The 14,739-nt window shown below is 42.6% G+C and overlaps 1 protein-coding gene across 1 annotated transcript in view; it reads right to left on the bottom strand.

Moving 5' to 3' along the window:
* The window catches only part of LOC124606671, a 241,138-nt gene that overhangs the window by 140,745 nt on the left and 85,654 nt on the right, over nt 1-14,739 (bottom strand). The window contains exon 2 of the mRNA XM_047138686.1: nt 765-945. Coding sequence (XP_046994642.1) covers nt 765-945 — 181 coding nt within the window. The remainder of the gene's footprint in view (nt 1-764; nt 946-14,739) is intronic.

Below are 14,739 nucleotides of genomic sequence, written 5' to 3'. Positions count from 1 at the left end.
AGATTACCATATTCCTGTACATAGCCATAAAGATAAATGTATAGACACTTTTGTCAAGTATCAGAGATATGTGAGAATAAGATTAATGTACCAAGACCAAAGGAACTCCAGAGTGTCAATTGTAAATAGCATCCAGAATCAAGTTAAGTAATTTGATGCTTGTTATTATTTTAATAAATGTGTGTGAAAATTAATCAAGTTCTGTTTAAAGTTGGTCACCGTCAATCTGCTACTCTAAGCGTGCAAGCGGCATTTCTATCATCTGACCTAATGGCAGAAGATAAACACGCCAGAATAAGACCACGAGACATATTGCTGACACTCGCCTACTTCGTTAGAGCGACAAGTCAAATAATCTGATGATGTGTGTACCGAAGGTCTTACAGTACGCACACCACAACTTTCTTAACTGTTTTTCGTTCATCACTGCCACAGTGTTTATGCCTATTCGTTTGTTTTCGTTCACATTGTGAGAGCTGCAAACCTATGAAACAACTTTTTTTTTTAAATACCGGTTGCAGATGTATTACAAGCATTTATTTGGTTTTAAGTACAAGTAACTGGTTTCGCCAGCATCATTAAAACTACAATATTTACTCAGTCAATTTCTTTATTTATGTATACTATTCGCCACCTTGTCTATTTATTTCAAACCGTTAAGGAGTAATTCTGTATTAAATGTATAGGCTTTGAAGCGACACGACAGATCTTTCAGACATCACAACGAGTCAAGAGGTCTACAGAGTCCCATAAGGGATGCTCACCAGCACGTTCGCCGCTGGAGCCGTCATCATTGTCGTCATCGTCATCTTCTTCGTCGCTGTACCCCAGCAGGAGGTTGGACAGCGTGCCGAGCGGGTTCCAGCCGCCGCCGCTAGAGGCGCTGCTGCCACTGGCACAGTCCGCCCGCACTGAGGAACCAGGAGCAGCCTTCACCGCCTGCACCTGTCAACAAGGGGACAACGTGAGTTGTGGCGTCAACGCATTGAAGTTCAACCACACAAACGCTCAGGGAGCCACTTCAACGCGTTACTAGCGATTCTCAGTCTGGGTCGCTCTGTGTCGCATGTACTCTGCTCGCCATTAAAATTACAGCTGCTGAAGGGATAGAGAATATTAAGTTTCTCTTGCTACCTGCATAAAGTATTGTAGGAACAGTACGCGATTAAAGCTGTATGCGGTTTGGGGGTGTAGAGGGCGCGAAATGTAGTGCACAGAGCTGCCACCCCTTGCTACAACAAGAGATCTAATAATTTATAATGATTCAGGTTCATCATCGACGGGCGGTAATAATTGACCACAAAAATTTGATGATCTTAACGTCGATGTTAGTCAAGTGATTTATACAGGACAATAAGGGAAAAGGATTATACAGGTACATCTACTATCATATTTATTAATCATTAAATACAGCTGTAACTAGCATTTAACGTCTACATCTACATATACATCTACATCCATACTCCGCAAGCCACCTGACGGTGTGTGGCGGAGGGTACCTTGCGTACCTCTATCGGTTCTCCCTTCTATTCCAGTCTCGTATTGTTCGTGGAAAGAAGGATTGTCGAATGCTTCTGTGTGGGGTCTAACCTGTCTCATTTTATCCTCATGGTCTCTTCGCGAGATATATGTAGGAGGGAGCAATATACTGCTTGACTCTTCGGTGAAGGTATGTTCTCGAAACTTCATAAAAGCCCGTACCGAGATACTGAGCGTCTCTCCTGCAGAGTCTTCCACTGGAGTTTATCTATCATCTCCGTAACGCTTTCGCGATTACTAAATGATCCTGTAACGAAGCGCGCTGCTCTCCGTTGGATCTTCTCTCTCTCTTCTATCAACCCTATCTGGTACGGATCCCACACTGCTGCGCAGTATTCAAGCAGTGGGCGAACAAGCGTACTGTAACCTACTTCCTTTGTTTTCGGATTGCATTTCCTTAGGATCCTTCCAATGAATCTCACTCTGCCATCTGCTTTACCGGCGATTAATTTCATATGGTCATTCCATTTTAGATCACTCCTAATGTCTACTCCCAGATAATTTATGGAATTAACTGCTTCCAGTAGCTGACCTGCTATATTGTAGCTAAATGATAAAGGATCTTTCTTTCTATGTATTCGCAGCATATTACACTTGTCTACATTGAGATTCAATTGCCATTCCCTGCACCATTCAATTCATTGCAGATCATCCTGCATTTCAGTACAATTTTCCATTGTTACAACCTCTCGATATACCACAGCATCATCCGCAAAAAGCCTCAGTGAACTTCCGATGTCATCCACAAGGTCATTTGTCTACTGAGTGTAAAAACAACATTTTCGATAGTTCTCCCTCGCATTGTTGACAGAGAGCATATCCCACCTTTCAAGACAGCCTCTCAAAAGTTGACCATGTCGCTATACAGTTCAAACACGTAATATTTTTGTAGCTCTGGATAGCAAGTACTGATGATGTAATTGATTACTTTTAATGGATGCAGTTCCCATAGAGGCACCCCCATGCTGATCACTTTGTCTGCTATGTTATTGCCAAGTCTTCGTTTCGTAAGGGATCGTAGCATTTAAGAACATTGCTTGTTACGCAATTCAAGTTACCTTCATGTAAAAATAACTGTTAATAACACCAAAGATTTGAATGTAATCTTTCACTTCAAGTCCCCCACCCTAGGTCATTATCAGATGCATCACGCAATAGATTAAGAAATATATGACGTAAGGATAAACATTGTGTTTGTCTCCATAAGACGATACAGTGCTCTTTATTTTCATTGCGATATGTTAAAGAAGTTGTTTTGCTCATTTTCAGGACAGGAATGCCTGCTACTTTAGCTAATCAACGTGGTGTACGGCAGTGTGGCCGTGCGGTTCTAGGCGCTACAGTCTGGAACCGCGGGAGCGCTACGGTCGCAGGTTCGAATCCTGCCTCGGGCATGGATGTGTGTGATGTCCTTAAGTTAGTTAGGTTTAAGTAGTTCTAAGTTCTAGGGGACTGATGACCTCAGAAGTTGAGTCGCATAGTGCTCAGAGCCATTTGAACCATTTGTACGGCACTATCATCAGTGTATGTATGAAAAGAAAAATGGGAATCAGTGAGTAAGGGTATTACTGTCACATTTTTCCTTATTTTCAGCCAGAAGAACAGATTAAGATCACTAGTTTACCACCAGATCACTCCACACTACAGCCAGTACCTTATAAGGTAATAACTGTAGTGTGACGCTAGGCTCGTTCCTTTTCCAGGTTGCGAATTATTATTCGCTTGCGCCATTTTATATTGTTGATGCAGCAAATCCAATTCGGCTCTCCTGTTTTCCTGTAATGTGTCAACTTGTTACCCATATCACAGACTGTTGTTTCAACAGTTGCATGCTAATTCTTGATGGTTTTGATTGAGTTTCAGCGTGCTATAGCATCTCGAAAGCGTATGTTCTTGAATCTAGGATAGAGAAGCATTGATTTGACTAGTATATATTAACACCTTCATTTGGCAATATGCGCTTTTTCATTTCACTTATGAATCAACGTGGTTTTAGAAAGCATCGCACGTGCGAAACTCAGCTTGCCCTTTTCTCACATGATATATTGAGAACTACGGATGAAGGGCAACAGGCAGATTCCATATTTCTAGATTTCCGAAAAATATTTGACACGCTGCCCCATTTCAGGATGTTGACGAAAGTACGAGCATACGGAATAAGTTCACAGATATGTGAGTGGCTCGAAGGCTTCTTAAGGAATAGAATCCAGTATGTTAGCCTCGTCGACGAGTGTTCATCAGAGATAAGGGTATCGTCAGGAGTGGCCCAGGGAAGTGTGAACGCGACCGCTGTTGTTCTCTAAGTAAGTAAATGATTTAGCGAACAGGGTGGGCAGCAATCTGCGGCTGTCTGCTGGCGATGGCGTGATGTACGATAAGGTTTCGAAGTTGAGTGAGTGTAGGAAGATACAAAACGACTCAGACAAAATTTGTAGTTTGTGTGACGAATGGCAGCTAGTCCTAAATGTGGAAAAATGGACGTTAATGCGGATAAGTAGAAAGATGAAACCACTATGTCTGGATGCAATATTACTAGAGTCCTGCTTGACATAGTCACGCCGTTTAAATATCTGGGCGTGACGCTGCAAAGCATGTGGGAACTGTGGTAGGGAAAGCGAATGGTAGACTTCGGTTAAATGGGAGAATTTTGAAAATAGGTGCTTCACTTGTAGAGGAGACCGCATATAGGACGGCGGTGCAACCTGTTGTTGAATACTGTTCGAGTGTTTGGGATCCGTACCAGATCAGATAGAAGGAAGACATCGGAGCAATTCAGAGGTGGGCTGCTAGATTTGTTACCAGTAGGTTCTGATAACACGTAAATGTTGCGGAGATGCTTCGGGAACACAAATGGAAATCCCTGGAGGGAAGGTGACGTTCTTTTCACGGAACGCTATTGAGAAAATGTAGAGAACCGGCATTAGAAGCTGACTGCCGAACAATTCTACTGCCACCAACATACATTGCGCGTGAGAGTACGAGAAATTAGTGCTCATTGTTGTTGTTGTGGTCTTCAGTCCAGAGACTGGTTTGATGCAGCTCTCCATGCTACTCTATCCTGCGCAAGCCTGTTCATCTCCGAATAACTACTGCAACTTACTTCCTTCTCAATCTGCTTACTGTATTCATCTCTTGGTCTCCCTCTACGATTTTTACCCTGCACTCTTCCCTCCAATACTAAATGTGTGATCCCCTACTGCCGCAGAACGTGTCCTATCGACAGATCCCTTCTTCTAGTCTAGTTGTGCCACAAATCCCTCTTCTTCCCAGTTCTGTTCAGTACCTCCTCGCTAGTTACGTGATCTGACCATGGGGGGTGCGGCGTATTGCTCAGACGGAGGGATATAAATAGTCTTTTTTCCCTCGCTCTGTTTTCGAGTGGAACGGGAAAGGAGATGCCAAGTAGTGGTACATGGTACCCCCGTACGGTGGCTTGCGGCGTATCTACGTAGATGTAGACTTGTCTGTTTTGGTTGCAAGCCAAATATTTTAAAATTCAACGTACTAGTTATTGTGATTACTGCTTGCAACGCGCTTTTCTCCGTAAATTTCAAGAGCAACCACCTCTACTTTTTTTTGTAGGCAGAGTAACTACAAACAGAAAGAGTCCGCACGTCCAGATATCCAATACGAGACACATGCACGGATAGACGCACGCCTTACACAAAGCTGCTTCTGGAATCAGGGCATACGCGACGGTCCCGAGTCAAACCCGCCGTAGCGTGTGACGTACACGGATGAGCGACAACACTATGACGACCTGTTTAATACCGTGTCGCTCCACTACTGAAACAAATTACTGCAGCGGTTCTGCATAGCATGGATTCGTCAAGTCCGTAGCAGGTTCTGCATCTACAGCTACGTAGACACTCCGGAAACCACCGTACGATGCGTGGCGGCGAGTGCCCTGCACCACTACTTGTCATTTCCTTTCCTGTACCACTCGCAAAACGAGGGAAAAACGACCGTCTGTATATCTCCGTATAAGCCCTAATTTCTCGAATCTTATTTACGTGGTGCTTACGCGCGATGTATGTTGGCTACAGTAGAATCGATCGGCAGTCAGCTTCCAATGCTCGTTCTCTAAATTTTCTCAATAGCGTTTCTAGAAAAGAGCATCGTCTTCCCTCGTGGGTTTCTCATTTGAGTTCCCGAAGCATCTTCGTAACACTTACGTATTGTTCGAACCTACCGGTGACAAATCTAGCAGCTCGCCTCTGAATTGCTTCGACGTCTTCTTTCAATCAAACCAGGTACGGATTCCAAACACTCCAGTAGTAAGAATAGGTCGCACAAGCATCCTATAAACGGTTTCCTTTACAGGTGAACCACTCTTTCCAAACATTCTCACAGTAAACCGAAGTCTACCACTCGCCTTCCCTACCGCAGTTCTCACACGCTCGTTTCACTTCATATCTCTTTCCAGAGTTACGCCCAGATATTTAAACGACTTGACTGTGTCAAGCAGGACACTAGTAATACTGTATCCGAACATTACAGGTTTGTTCTTCCTACTCATCCGCATTAACTTACATTTTTCCACATTTAGGGATCGCTGCCATCTGTCACACCAACTGGAAATTTTGTCTAAGTCGTCTTGTATCTTCCTACAGTCACTCAACTTGGACTCCTTACTGAACACCACAGCATCATCAGCAGACAACTGCAGATTGCTACCCACCCCGTCCGCCAAATCATTTATGCATACAGAGGACAACAGCGCTCCTGTCACACTTCCCTGGGGCACTCCTGACGATAAGAGATGAGCAACGCCGCCGAGGATAACATCTTTGGTTCTGATATTTAACAAGTCTTCGAGCCACTCACATATCTGTGAACTTATTCCATATGCTCGTACCTTCGTTAGCAGCCTGCAATGGGGCCCCGTGTCAAATGCTTTTCAGAAATCTAGAGATATGGAATCTGCCTGTTGTCCTTCATCCTTAGTTCTCAGTATATCATGTGAGAAAAGCGCAAGCTGAGTTTTGCTCTAGCGATGCTTTTTAAAACCATGCTGACTCGTTGACATAAACTTCTTAGTCTCAAGAAATTTTGTTATATGCCAACTAAGAATATCTTCATGGATTCTGCAGCAAACAGAAGTTAGGAATATTGGTCTGTAATTTTGTGGGTCAAATATACTAGAGTCACCTTCGCTTTTTTCCTGTTGCTTGGGTCATTGTACTGGGCGAGAGATTCGCGGTAAATGCACGATACGTAAGGGGACAATGCCGTAGAGACTCTTTCTAAAATCGTACTGGGGTTCCTCCCGGATCTGGCGATTTATTTCCTTCCAAATCTTTCAGTTGTTTCCCTCAGCCGTACGTTTCCTCAGGTATGTGGCACAGGACTGCTACGCTCATACCATGCAATTCCCGTAGATTAAGCGCCAAGTAGTTATTTAGTTACATGTTGCAAAGGTCATCTGAACCATTCTTTTATCGAAATGAAGTCGAAATTGGTACTGTTAATATTAATGAACACATGGTTTTTTAGTCCTGCTTATGAAACTATACGAAAAACATTTTGTTTTGTTTTTTACTTTACTGGCTGCGTGTTTTTAAGCAGAAATTGATCAACAGAACAGAAGGACTTGTCCAGGAGAACGATTTGAAGTTAGAGTTAAAACTTGCTTTGCTACCTGTCAGATATTTTACGTTACTAGACAAATGATCAAAAAATATTGTTGTTACATATTGAACGTCTGTCTGAGTCACCTAAGGCTTCAATAATGGGTAATAAAAGCCATTTTTTTCTCTGTAGTTTTCTAGGTACGGACATCATGGTTACGACGGTACTGGATACTATGCACTGAAGATTGAATAGTTTGGCTCGAGCCACACCCCCCCCCCCCCCCACCCCAATGCTATGCCACGAAAATATAGATATATTTGTTATACTCAACACTCAGCTTAATTGAGCGGCCCAGACATGTGGCTGGTCTCAATGTTTGGCTACGTTTCTCGTCATAGGGTGCCAGCTCACACCTGTCGTAAATTCAATTTTCAAGCTGAAATAAAAATATTTTAAAAAATGCAGAAGGTATTGCGGTGAAATTTAAAAAATATTGAGTCATTCATGTTGATTTATAACTTGAATAAGTAATTTATTTCTATTTTTCCACGAATAGTCTTCAATATATTGAGTAAACACTTAAAATGCAGTCTGAGGGGCTTTTTCGTAATGGCGGCCATTAATAACCGATGCTAGAACACTTCACTATAAAATTCATATGTCGCTATCACGGCACTCGACAGTCTGTTCACAGTTCACAAAATACACTGTCGTCAACTTGATCGTTTTCGAACGTCGCTACATACATACTTGTCCCCAATGGTGGCTACCAGCCCAATAGTACCCCCAGATGCGTGGCACGTCCGGCTCTTAGCGCCGGCAAACTCCACTGCCCTCAAAGATGGCCGTCCTATGCACCCTCGAAACGACTGCCTAACTCAAAACCATATTTGACATAAAAATTACAAATATTCTAAAACTAAACACAAAAACACGTATGATACATTGAAAAATATGGAAATTTTCCGGACAATAATAATCTAAAGTCCAATTTTTTTTTTGTATCTGCCACCGTTTTTTCACAAATAATGTTCTTGTGGCGTGATTTTGGTTTTCCTGGATTTTTGATACTAAACACAAATAAACAAATAAAAATACATACTTACTCACCTACCTCCTTAAACATTAGAATGCTACGGTATTTTCGTCTCTTTAAATTTATTTATTACAACAACACAGTTTCTCTCAGTCGAATCCCATATTCCGATCTCTCATTCAAAAATGGTATAGATTCTACTAAATTGGCTATGATTGCTCGATGCAGCTCTACTAGACGTATGGTTCAAATGGCTCTGAGCACTATGGGACTTAACAGCTGTGGTCATCATTCCCCTAGAACTTAGAACTACTTAAACCTAACTAACCTAAGGACATCACACACATCCATGCCCAAGGCAGGATTCGAATCTGCGACCGTAGCAGTCGCGCGGTTTCGGACTGAGCGCCTAGAACCGCTAGGCCACCTCGGCCGGCCTACTAGACGTATCCGTAGCCATTTTGTTTGTATTAATCGGCCAAAGAATTGCCGAAATATTAGCTTTTGAACTTTCATAAATTTACAATTTTTGAGAGAAGAATAACTTTTAAATTGTTATATATTTTTGTGGCGCGTCTAGAAAATTTAACTTTACATAATTTTCTGTCCATGAGTGCCAACTCACACTCCGTGTCACTTTTTAGTTTTGTGTTTATCAATTTTTCTCTGGCTTATAAATTCCTCTAAGCGCGAAAATACAGCCATATGCGCCCCTGCCAAGCTTCTGCTCGGGTTTTTCCAAGGCCACGTAAACGATAGCCGCTCGCCACGGCCCCGTAGCAGCCGTCAGCCACGTGCTCTGAGGCAGAAACTTCCGCTCTAATCTCCCGCGACAGCTTGTACGCTCACAGGGCTCTGCTCAAAATGTGATGTATTACTATTGACAAATTTCACTAGGGTATATACAGGGTGGTCAGAAACAGGCTGAAAAGCTTGTAAGGGTTTTGTAGGGGTACATTGTGTTGAGAAATAATTGTTAAGAAAAAAATTCGAACCGTTGCGTCGTTTCCGGGTTAGTTAGCATTGGAGTTAGCCAGTAAGGCCGTTCGTTGCACGTGCAAATTCTAACGGCCCGCCAGACGGTGTCACCGAACGTTTTGTTCTTGTTTGGTTTCCTAAAACCGAGCAAGAGAGCGATACAAAAACTGGACATTGAACGGTAGTAAGGATCGAACGCGAGCCAAAGGCTGGGCAGTCTCGTGCGCGATCATCTGCAGTATGAGAACAACTAACACGAATTGTATTTGGCGCGCCGCTTGAATATGCGTCTGATTGACTAACTTTAATCCTAATTAACTCGGAAACGGCGCAATGTATCTTAATTTTTTCTTAACAATTATTTCTCAGCACTACCTACTCTGCGATACCCTGACAAGCTTTTCAGACTGTTTATGACCATTCTGTGAATATGACCATTCTGTGTGTATTGTGATGGTGCAGTTAAAATGCCCATTCGCTTAAACAGGTACGTACATGACGACCGCAGACGAGCACCACATAATTTATTATTCTTACTGATAGCTTTTTTAGTCAATACATTCCTTCTAAGTGACGAGTTACCCCAAAAAATTATTCCTTAAGACATTATCGAGTGGAAATACGCAGAATATGTCAGGTGGTCGATTCGTTTGTTTCCAAAATTAGCAGTTATACGAAGAGCCAAAGTAGCCGAACTTAATTGTTTCAGAATCTCATTAATATGCTTCTTACAATTCATATTTCCATCAATACATATACGTAAAAGTGTGGAGCGTTCTAGTCTATCTCCTGACACCTACTCATGTGCTATGTCAATTGTTGGTATGACAGTATTTGCTGTACAGAACTGAATATAATGTGTTTTTTTTTTTTTCAAAATTTAGTGAGACTCTATTTTCAGAGAAATGCTTCATAATTATCTCTTCTGTTGCTTTGACTGTAATCGGATTTGTGATAACACTAGTATCGTCTGACAACTAACAGTTTTGGTGGAAGGTCATTCACATGTATAAGGAATAGGAGTGCTCCAAAAATTGAACCTTGTGGGACCTCGCTTTGAGATTTCTCCCCTGTCCCTATACTTTTTACCTTTCCGACATTGTTTCAATCATTCAGCACAATCCTTTGGATTCTGTTCGTTAAGTACTATTGAAACTAGCACAAAGAAATGCCTTGGAAAGATAACAACAAATTCCAGTTGGCGATATTTTATTGTTTAATACTTGTATTATTTGATGAGTGAATGTATAAATATCATTTTCAGTAGAGCAACCCTTCTCGAATCCAAACTATGATGTGCTAAGTACATAGTTTCCATTTAAGTGCGAGACTACGCTTGAATACGTTACTTTTTCGAACATTTTGGGAAAAAAGATGTCAGTAAGGAAATAGAGGTGTAACTCTTTAAGTCCGTTTGCCACCTTATGCATGTTTTAAACGGTCTGTGATGCACTGCATATATCATTACTGATTAAGTTGGAACAATTGTTTCAGAATCTGTTTGAAACTGCATCAACACGCCATGTGTTTTTCGTCTATTAGAATTTTTTAATAATTCTATTAAATTCATTGAAGGAACTTGTGCTACAACCAGCTGGTAAAGTTTTATAGAATGACATTTTTAATATATTTTCTTCCTTTTTCAAACAAATCATTTAATACTATTTTTTGCTACTACATTTAGAAACTACTCGCAACTTTTGAATTATCACTGACTACATTTATATTTAGTGTAATTATTATGATATCTTGTACACCGACTTCTTGTTCTGTCTCCTGTTTGACAGAACCCCATATAGTTGTAATCTTGTTATCTTCATTACTTACATCTGTCAGGACTTGCATACTTCTGCACATTTATGATGAGTTCCCTCACAATACTATACAACTAGTATAAAAGTAACGTCGAATCTTAATCGGCTCTGCCCTTTACATGAATTTCCCTCTCCTTCTCACATAATATTTTAATTCCCTTAGTTATCCAAAAGCAACATTTTTTACGGATCTTTTGGATAATTTTTTTTAAACCAACGTCGGCCGGTGTGGCCGAGCGATTCTAGTCGCTACAGTTTGGAACCGCGTGACCGCTACGGTCGCAGGTTCGAATCCTGCCTCGAGCATGGACGTGTGTGATGTCCTTAGGTTAGTTAGGTTTAAGTAGTTCTAAGTTCTAGGGGACTGATGACCTCAGAAGTTAAGTCCCATAGTGCTCAGAGCCATTTGAACCATTTTTTTGTAAGTCAACTTTCAAACTGACACAAATTAACTACGAAATAAATTGAATTTGACATTAGCCTCTCTTCCTATATACACCTCATCCCACACCACCCCTTTTAGATTCCTCATACAACACCGTATCCTGTTCTCATTAATAAGCCTCACTCTGCATGTACATGCTTCAGGATTGTAACGAGCCATATTGTTTATTTCCATTAATTGTGCATCATGATCAAATAATCCATTAACAACTGGGTACACATTAAGTGTTTCAGCCCAACCACTGTCTATAAAATGTGATCAACCAGCGGCCTACTACCTTGGTGAATACAAGTTGGTTTTTGGGCACGGAGCTGCTGCACATGTGTTTCGTCGGGTTCAGATCAGGTGAAACTGGTAGGGAAGATATCAACGTGGGTTCCCTGTCATGGTGCTCAAACGACTGTTGTGAACTGTTGTCCTGTTGGAAGATGGTATCTCCTTAGGAGAGGACATCAGTGGATCATGTGGACAGCGATAATGTCACGTGGCCCACAGCTGTCACGGTGCCTTGAATTACTACCTCAGGTCACATAGAAGGGTACGTTGGCGTTCCCGATACCACAGTACCTGCCCCACCCCCCACCGGCCTGCGTCCGTGCAGTGATGCTTGTCTCGAGCAGACTTTCGCCTGTATGACGGCCTGATTGGAAAGATTATGGAGTCAGTGTAAAAAGGAAATTGACTCATCCACCAAGGCGACGTGTTTCCCTTAATCCAGTCTCGATGATCCTTCGCTCACTGCAACAGTAATTGACAATGTCGTAGGGTAAACATAGGTTCACATCAGGGTCATTTGCTTTGGAGGCCCATGTTCAACACTGTGCGTTGAATAGTGCGCTCCAAAACAATTGTGCCTGAGCCACCATCGTACGATGCCGTCCGATCTGCCATAGATCGCCTCTTATCCCACTTGAGAGAGCAACCAAGCCTCCGACCCGCATTTCCTGCTATGGGAAGGGGATGCCGAACACCTTGGCGCTTGCTTGTGGTTTCCCCATGCTTCAACCACTTTCCATGTCCGATAGAATAGACACCACTTATATATATAATGTGTATGGTTGATTTGGCGGAAGGGACAAAACAGCGAGGTCATCGGACCCATCGGTTTAGGGAAGGGTGGGGAAGGAAGTCGGCCGTGGCCTTTCAAAGGAACCATCCCGGCATTTTCCTGAAGCGATTTAGGGAAATCTCGGAAAACCTGAATCACGATGGCCGGACGCGGGTTTGAACCGTCGCCTTCTCGAAAGCGTGCATCCGCAGTGCAAAAGTGCGGATGCACTAATATAGCCCGAACTCCTACAGGAATCAGTAATTTGCGAGAAGGAGGTGTTAATGGGCGTGGGACCCTGAATTGCAGCGTGCGGCAAGTTGGAAAACTGAGTCGGTCAGGGACCGTGTCCGGATGGCCGAAACGGTTAAAGTAACTGACTATAAAGTTCAGTTTGAGAAAAGTCTAAAGGATTTATTAGTAGCCAACTCTTCCTACCCCATTTGCTGAATTTATTTGTAGTACCGACTGATGTGTGAATGTTATTAATAATACCGCACAATGTGAATATTGCATGCAATCTGACTTCTGTGGAAATTCTGGGCAGTAACGCGATCACTGTAAATCAGTGCTGTAAAAGGTTTTTTATTTAATTTGTTTTACTTTATTTTGATTTGTTCCTGCATGACTACAGTAGCCTAAGAATTGTCATCTACACCTAAGTGTACTGAACATTTAATATTTGGTGACGAGTTTTATATACTTTTAAATTAAATACGCCTAACATTTTTTTGAGCGATTCGACATTCAAAAGCTAGGTATAACAAATATCTCTTCTTATTTTGTAAATACTTACTTTTTATTGATAATTAATTGAAACCCTCAGCTGCCGACAGGTGTTGTTGTTATACCTCGATGGGGACAGCTGAATATGTGTGCCCCGACCCCGGGACTCGAACCCGGGATCTCCAGCTTACATGGCAGACACTCTATCCATCTGAGCCACCGAGGACACAGATGAATAGCGCGACTGCAGGGACTTATCCCTTGCACGCCTCCCGTACTGTGCACAATCTACATACGTAATGTACCTAATAGATATTTGCCTATCCACTCATTACTCGCGCACACTAAGGTGACGATTCCCGTAAGAGTTCGGGCAACCTGTGCGCATTCGCACAGACGAAGGTCAATGGCTGGGTAGCCTTTAACTATATATATGAAGATAGTAACTGTTCTCGAAAGGACAGATACCATTGATGACCGTACAGCTTCTCTAGAGTAAATGATAAGCAGGAGATCCTGGGTTCGAGTCCAGGCCGGGGCACACATTTTCAGCTGTCCCCATCGAGGTATATCAACAACACCTGTCAGCAGCTGAGGGTTTCAGTTACTTATCATTTATTCTAGAGGAGCTGCACGGTCATCAGTGGTATCTGTTCTTTTGAGAACAGCTACTATCTTCATATATATTGTTTATTGTTTTCTGACTTGTTACACATCCCAGAGAATCACCTCGCTATGTATTAATTGCAACGAAAATTACATCTAATCTAGTCCCGGTCCAGCACAAATTTTCAACTTTCGCTATTGCATTACGCAGAGTCCTGTGCTGGAACTCACGAGTTCCCTTTCTTCCCCCCCCCCCCCCCCTACACTGAAGAGCCAAACAAACTGGTACACCTGCCTAATATCGTGAAGGGCCCCTCGCAACAACGCATCACTGACGCAACACGACATGGCATGGACTGGACTAATGTCTGAAGTAGTGTTGCAGGGAACTGAAACCATAAAGCCTGCAGGGCTGTCCATAAATCTGTAAGAGTGCGAGGGGATGGAGATCTCTTCTGAACAGTGCATTGCAAGGCATCCCAGGTATGCTCAATAATGTTCATGTCTGTGGAGTTTGGTGGCCAGCGGAAGTGTTTAAACTCAGAAGAGTGTTCCTGGAACCACTCTGTAGCAACTCAGGACGTGTGGGGCGTCGCATTGTACTGCTAGAATTGTCCAAGTCCATCGGAATACGCAATGGACATGAATGGATGCAGGTAATCAGACAGGATGTTTACGTACGTGTCACCTGTAAGAGTCGCACCTAGACTTATAAGGGGCACCATACAACTCCAAATTCACACGTCCCACACGTTTTCAGGGCCTTCACCAGCTTGAACAGTCCCCTGCTGACACGCAGGATCCATACACGTTCACCCGCTCGATACAGTTTGAAAAGAGATTCGTCCGACCAGGCAACATATTTCCCGTCATCAAATGGTTCAAATGCGTCTAAGCACTATGGGACTTAACATCTGAGGTCATCAGTCCCCTAGAAGTAGAACTACTTAAACCTAACTAACATAAGGACATC

This window comes from Schistocerca americana, chromosome 3 (genome assembly GCF_021461395.2).
Source record: "Schistocerca americana isolate TAMUIC-IGC-003095 chromosome 3, iqSchAmer2.1, whole genome shotgun sequence".
NCBI lineage: Eukaryota > Metazoa > Arthropoda > Insecta > Orthoptera > Acrididae > Schistocerca > Schistocerca americana.
Note: the sequence above shows the minus strand (reverse complement) of the source record. Positions and strands in the feature narration are given on the sequence as shown.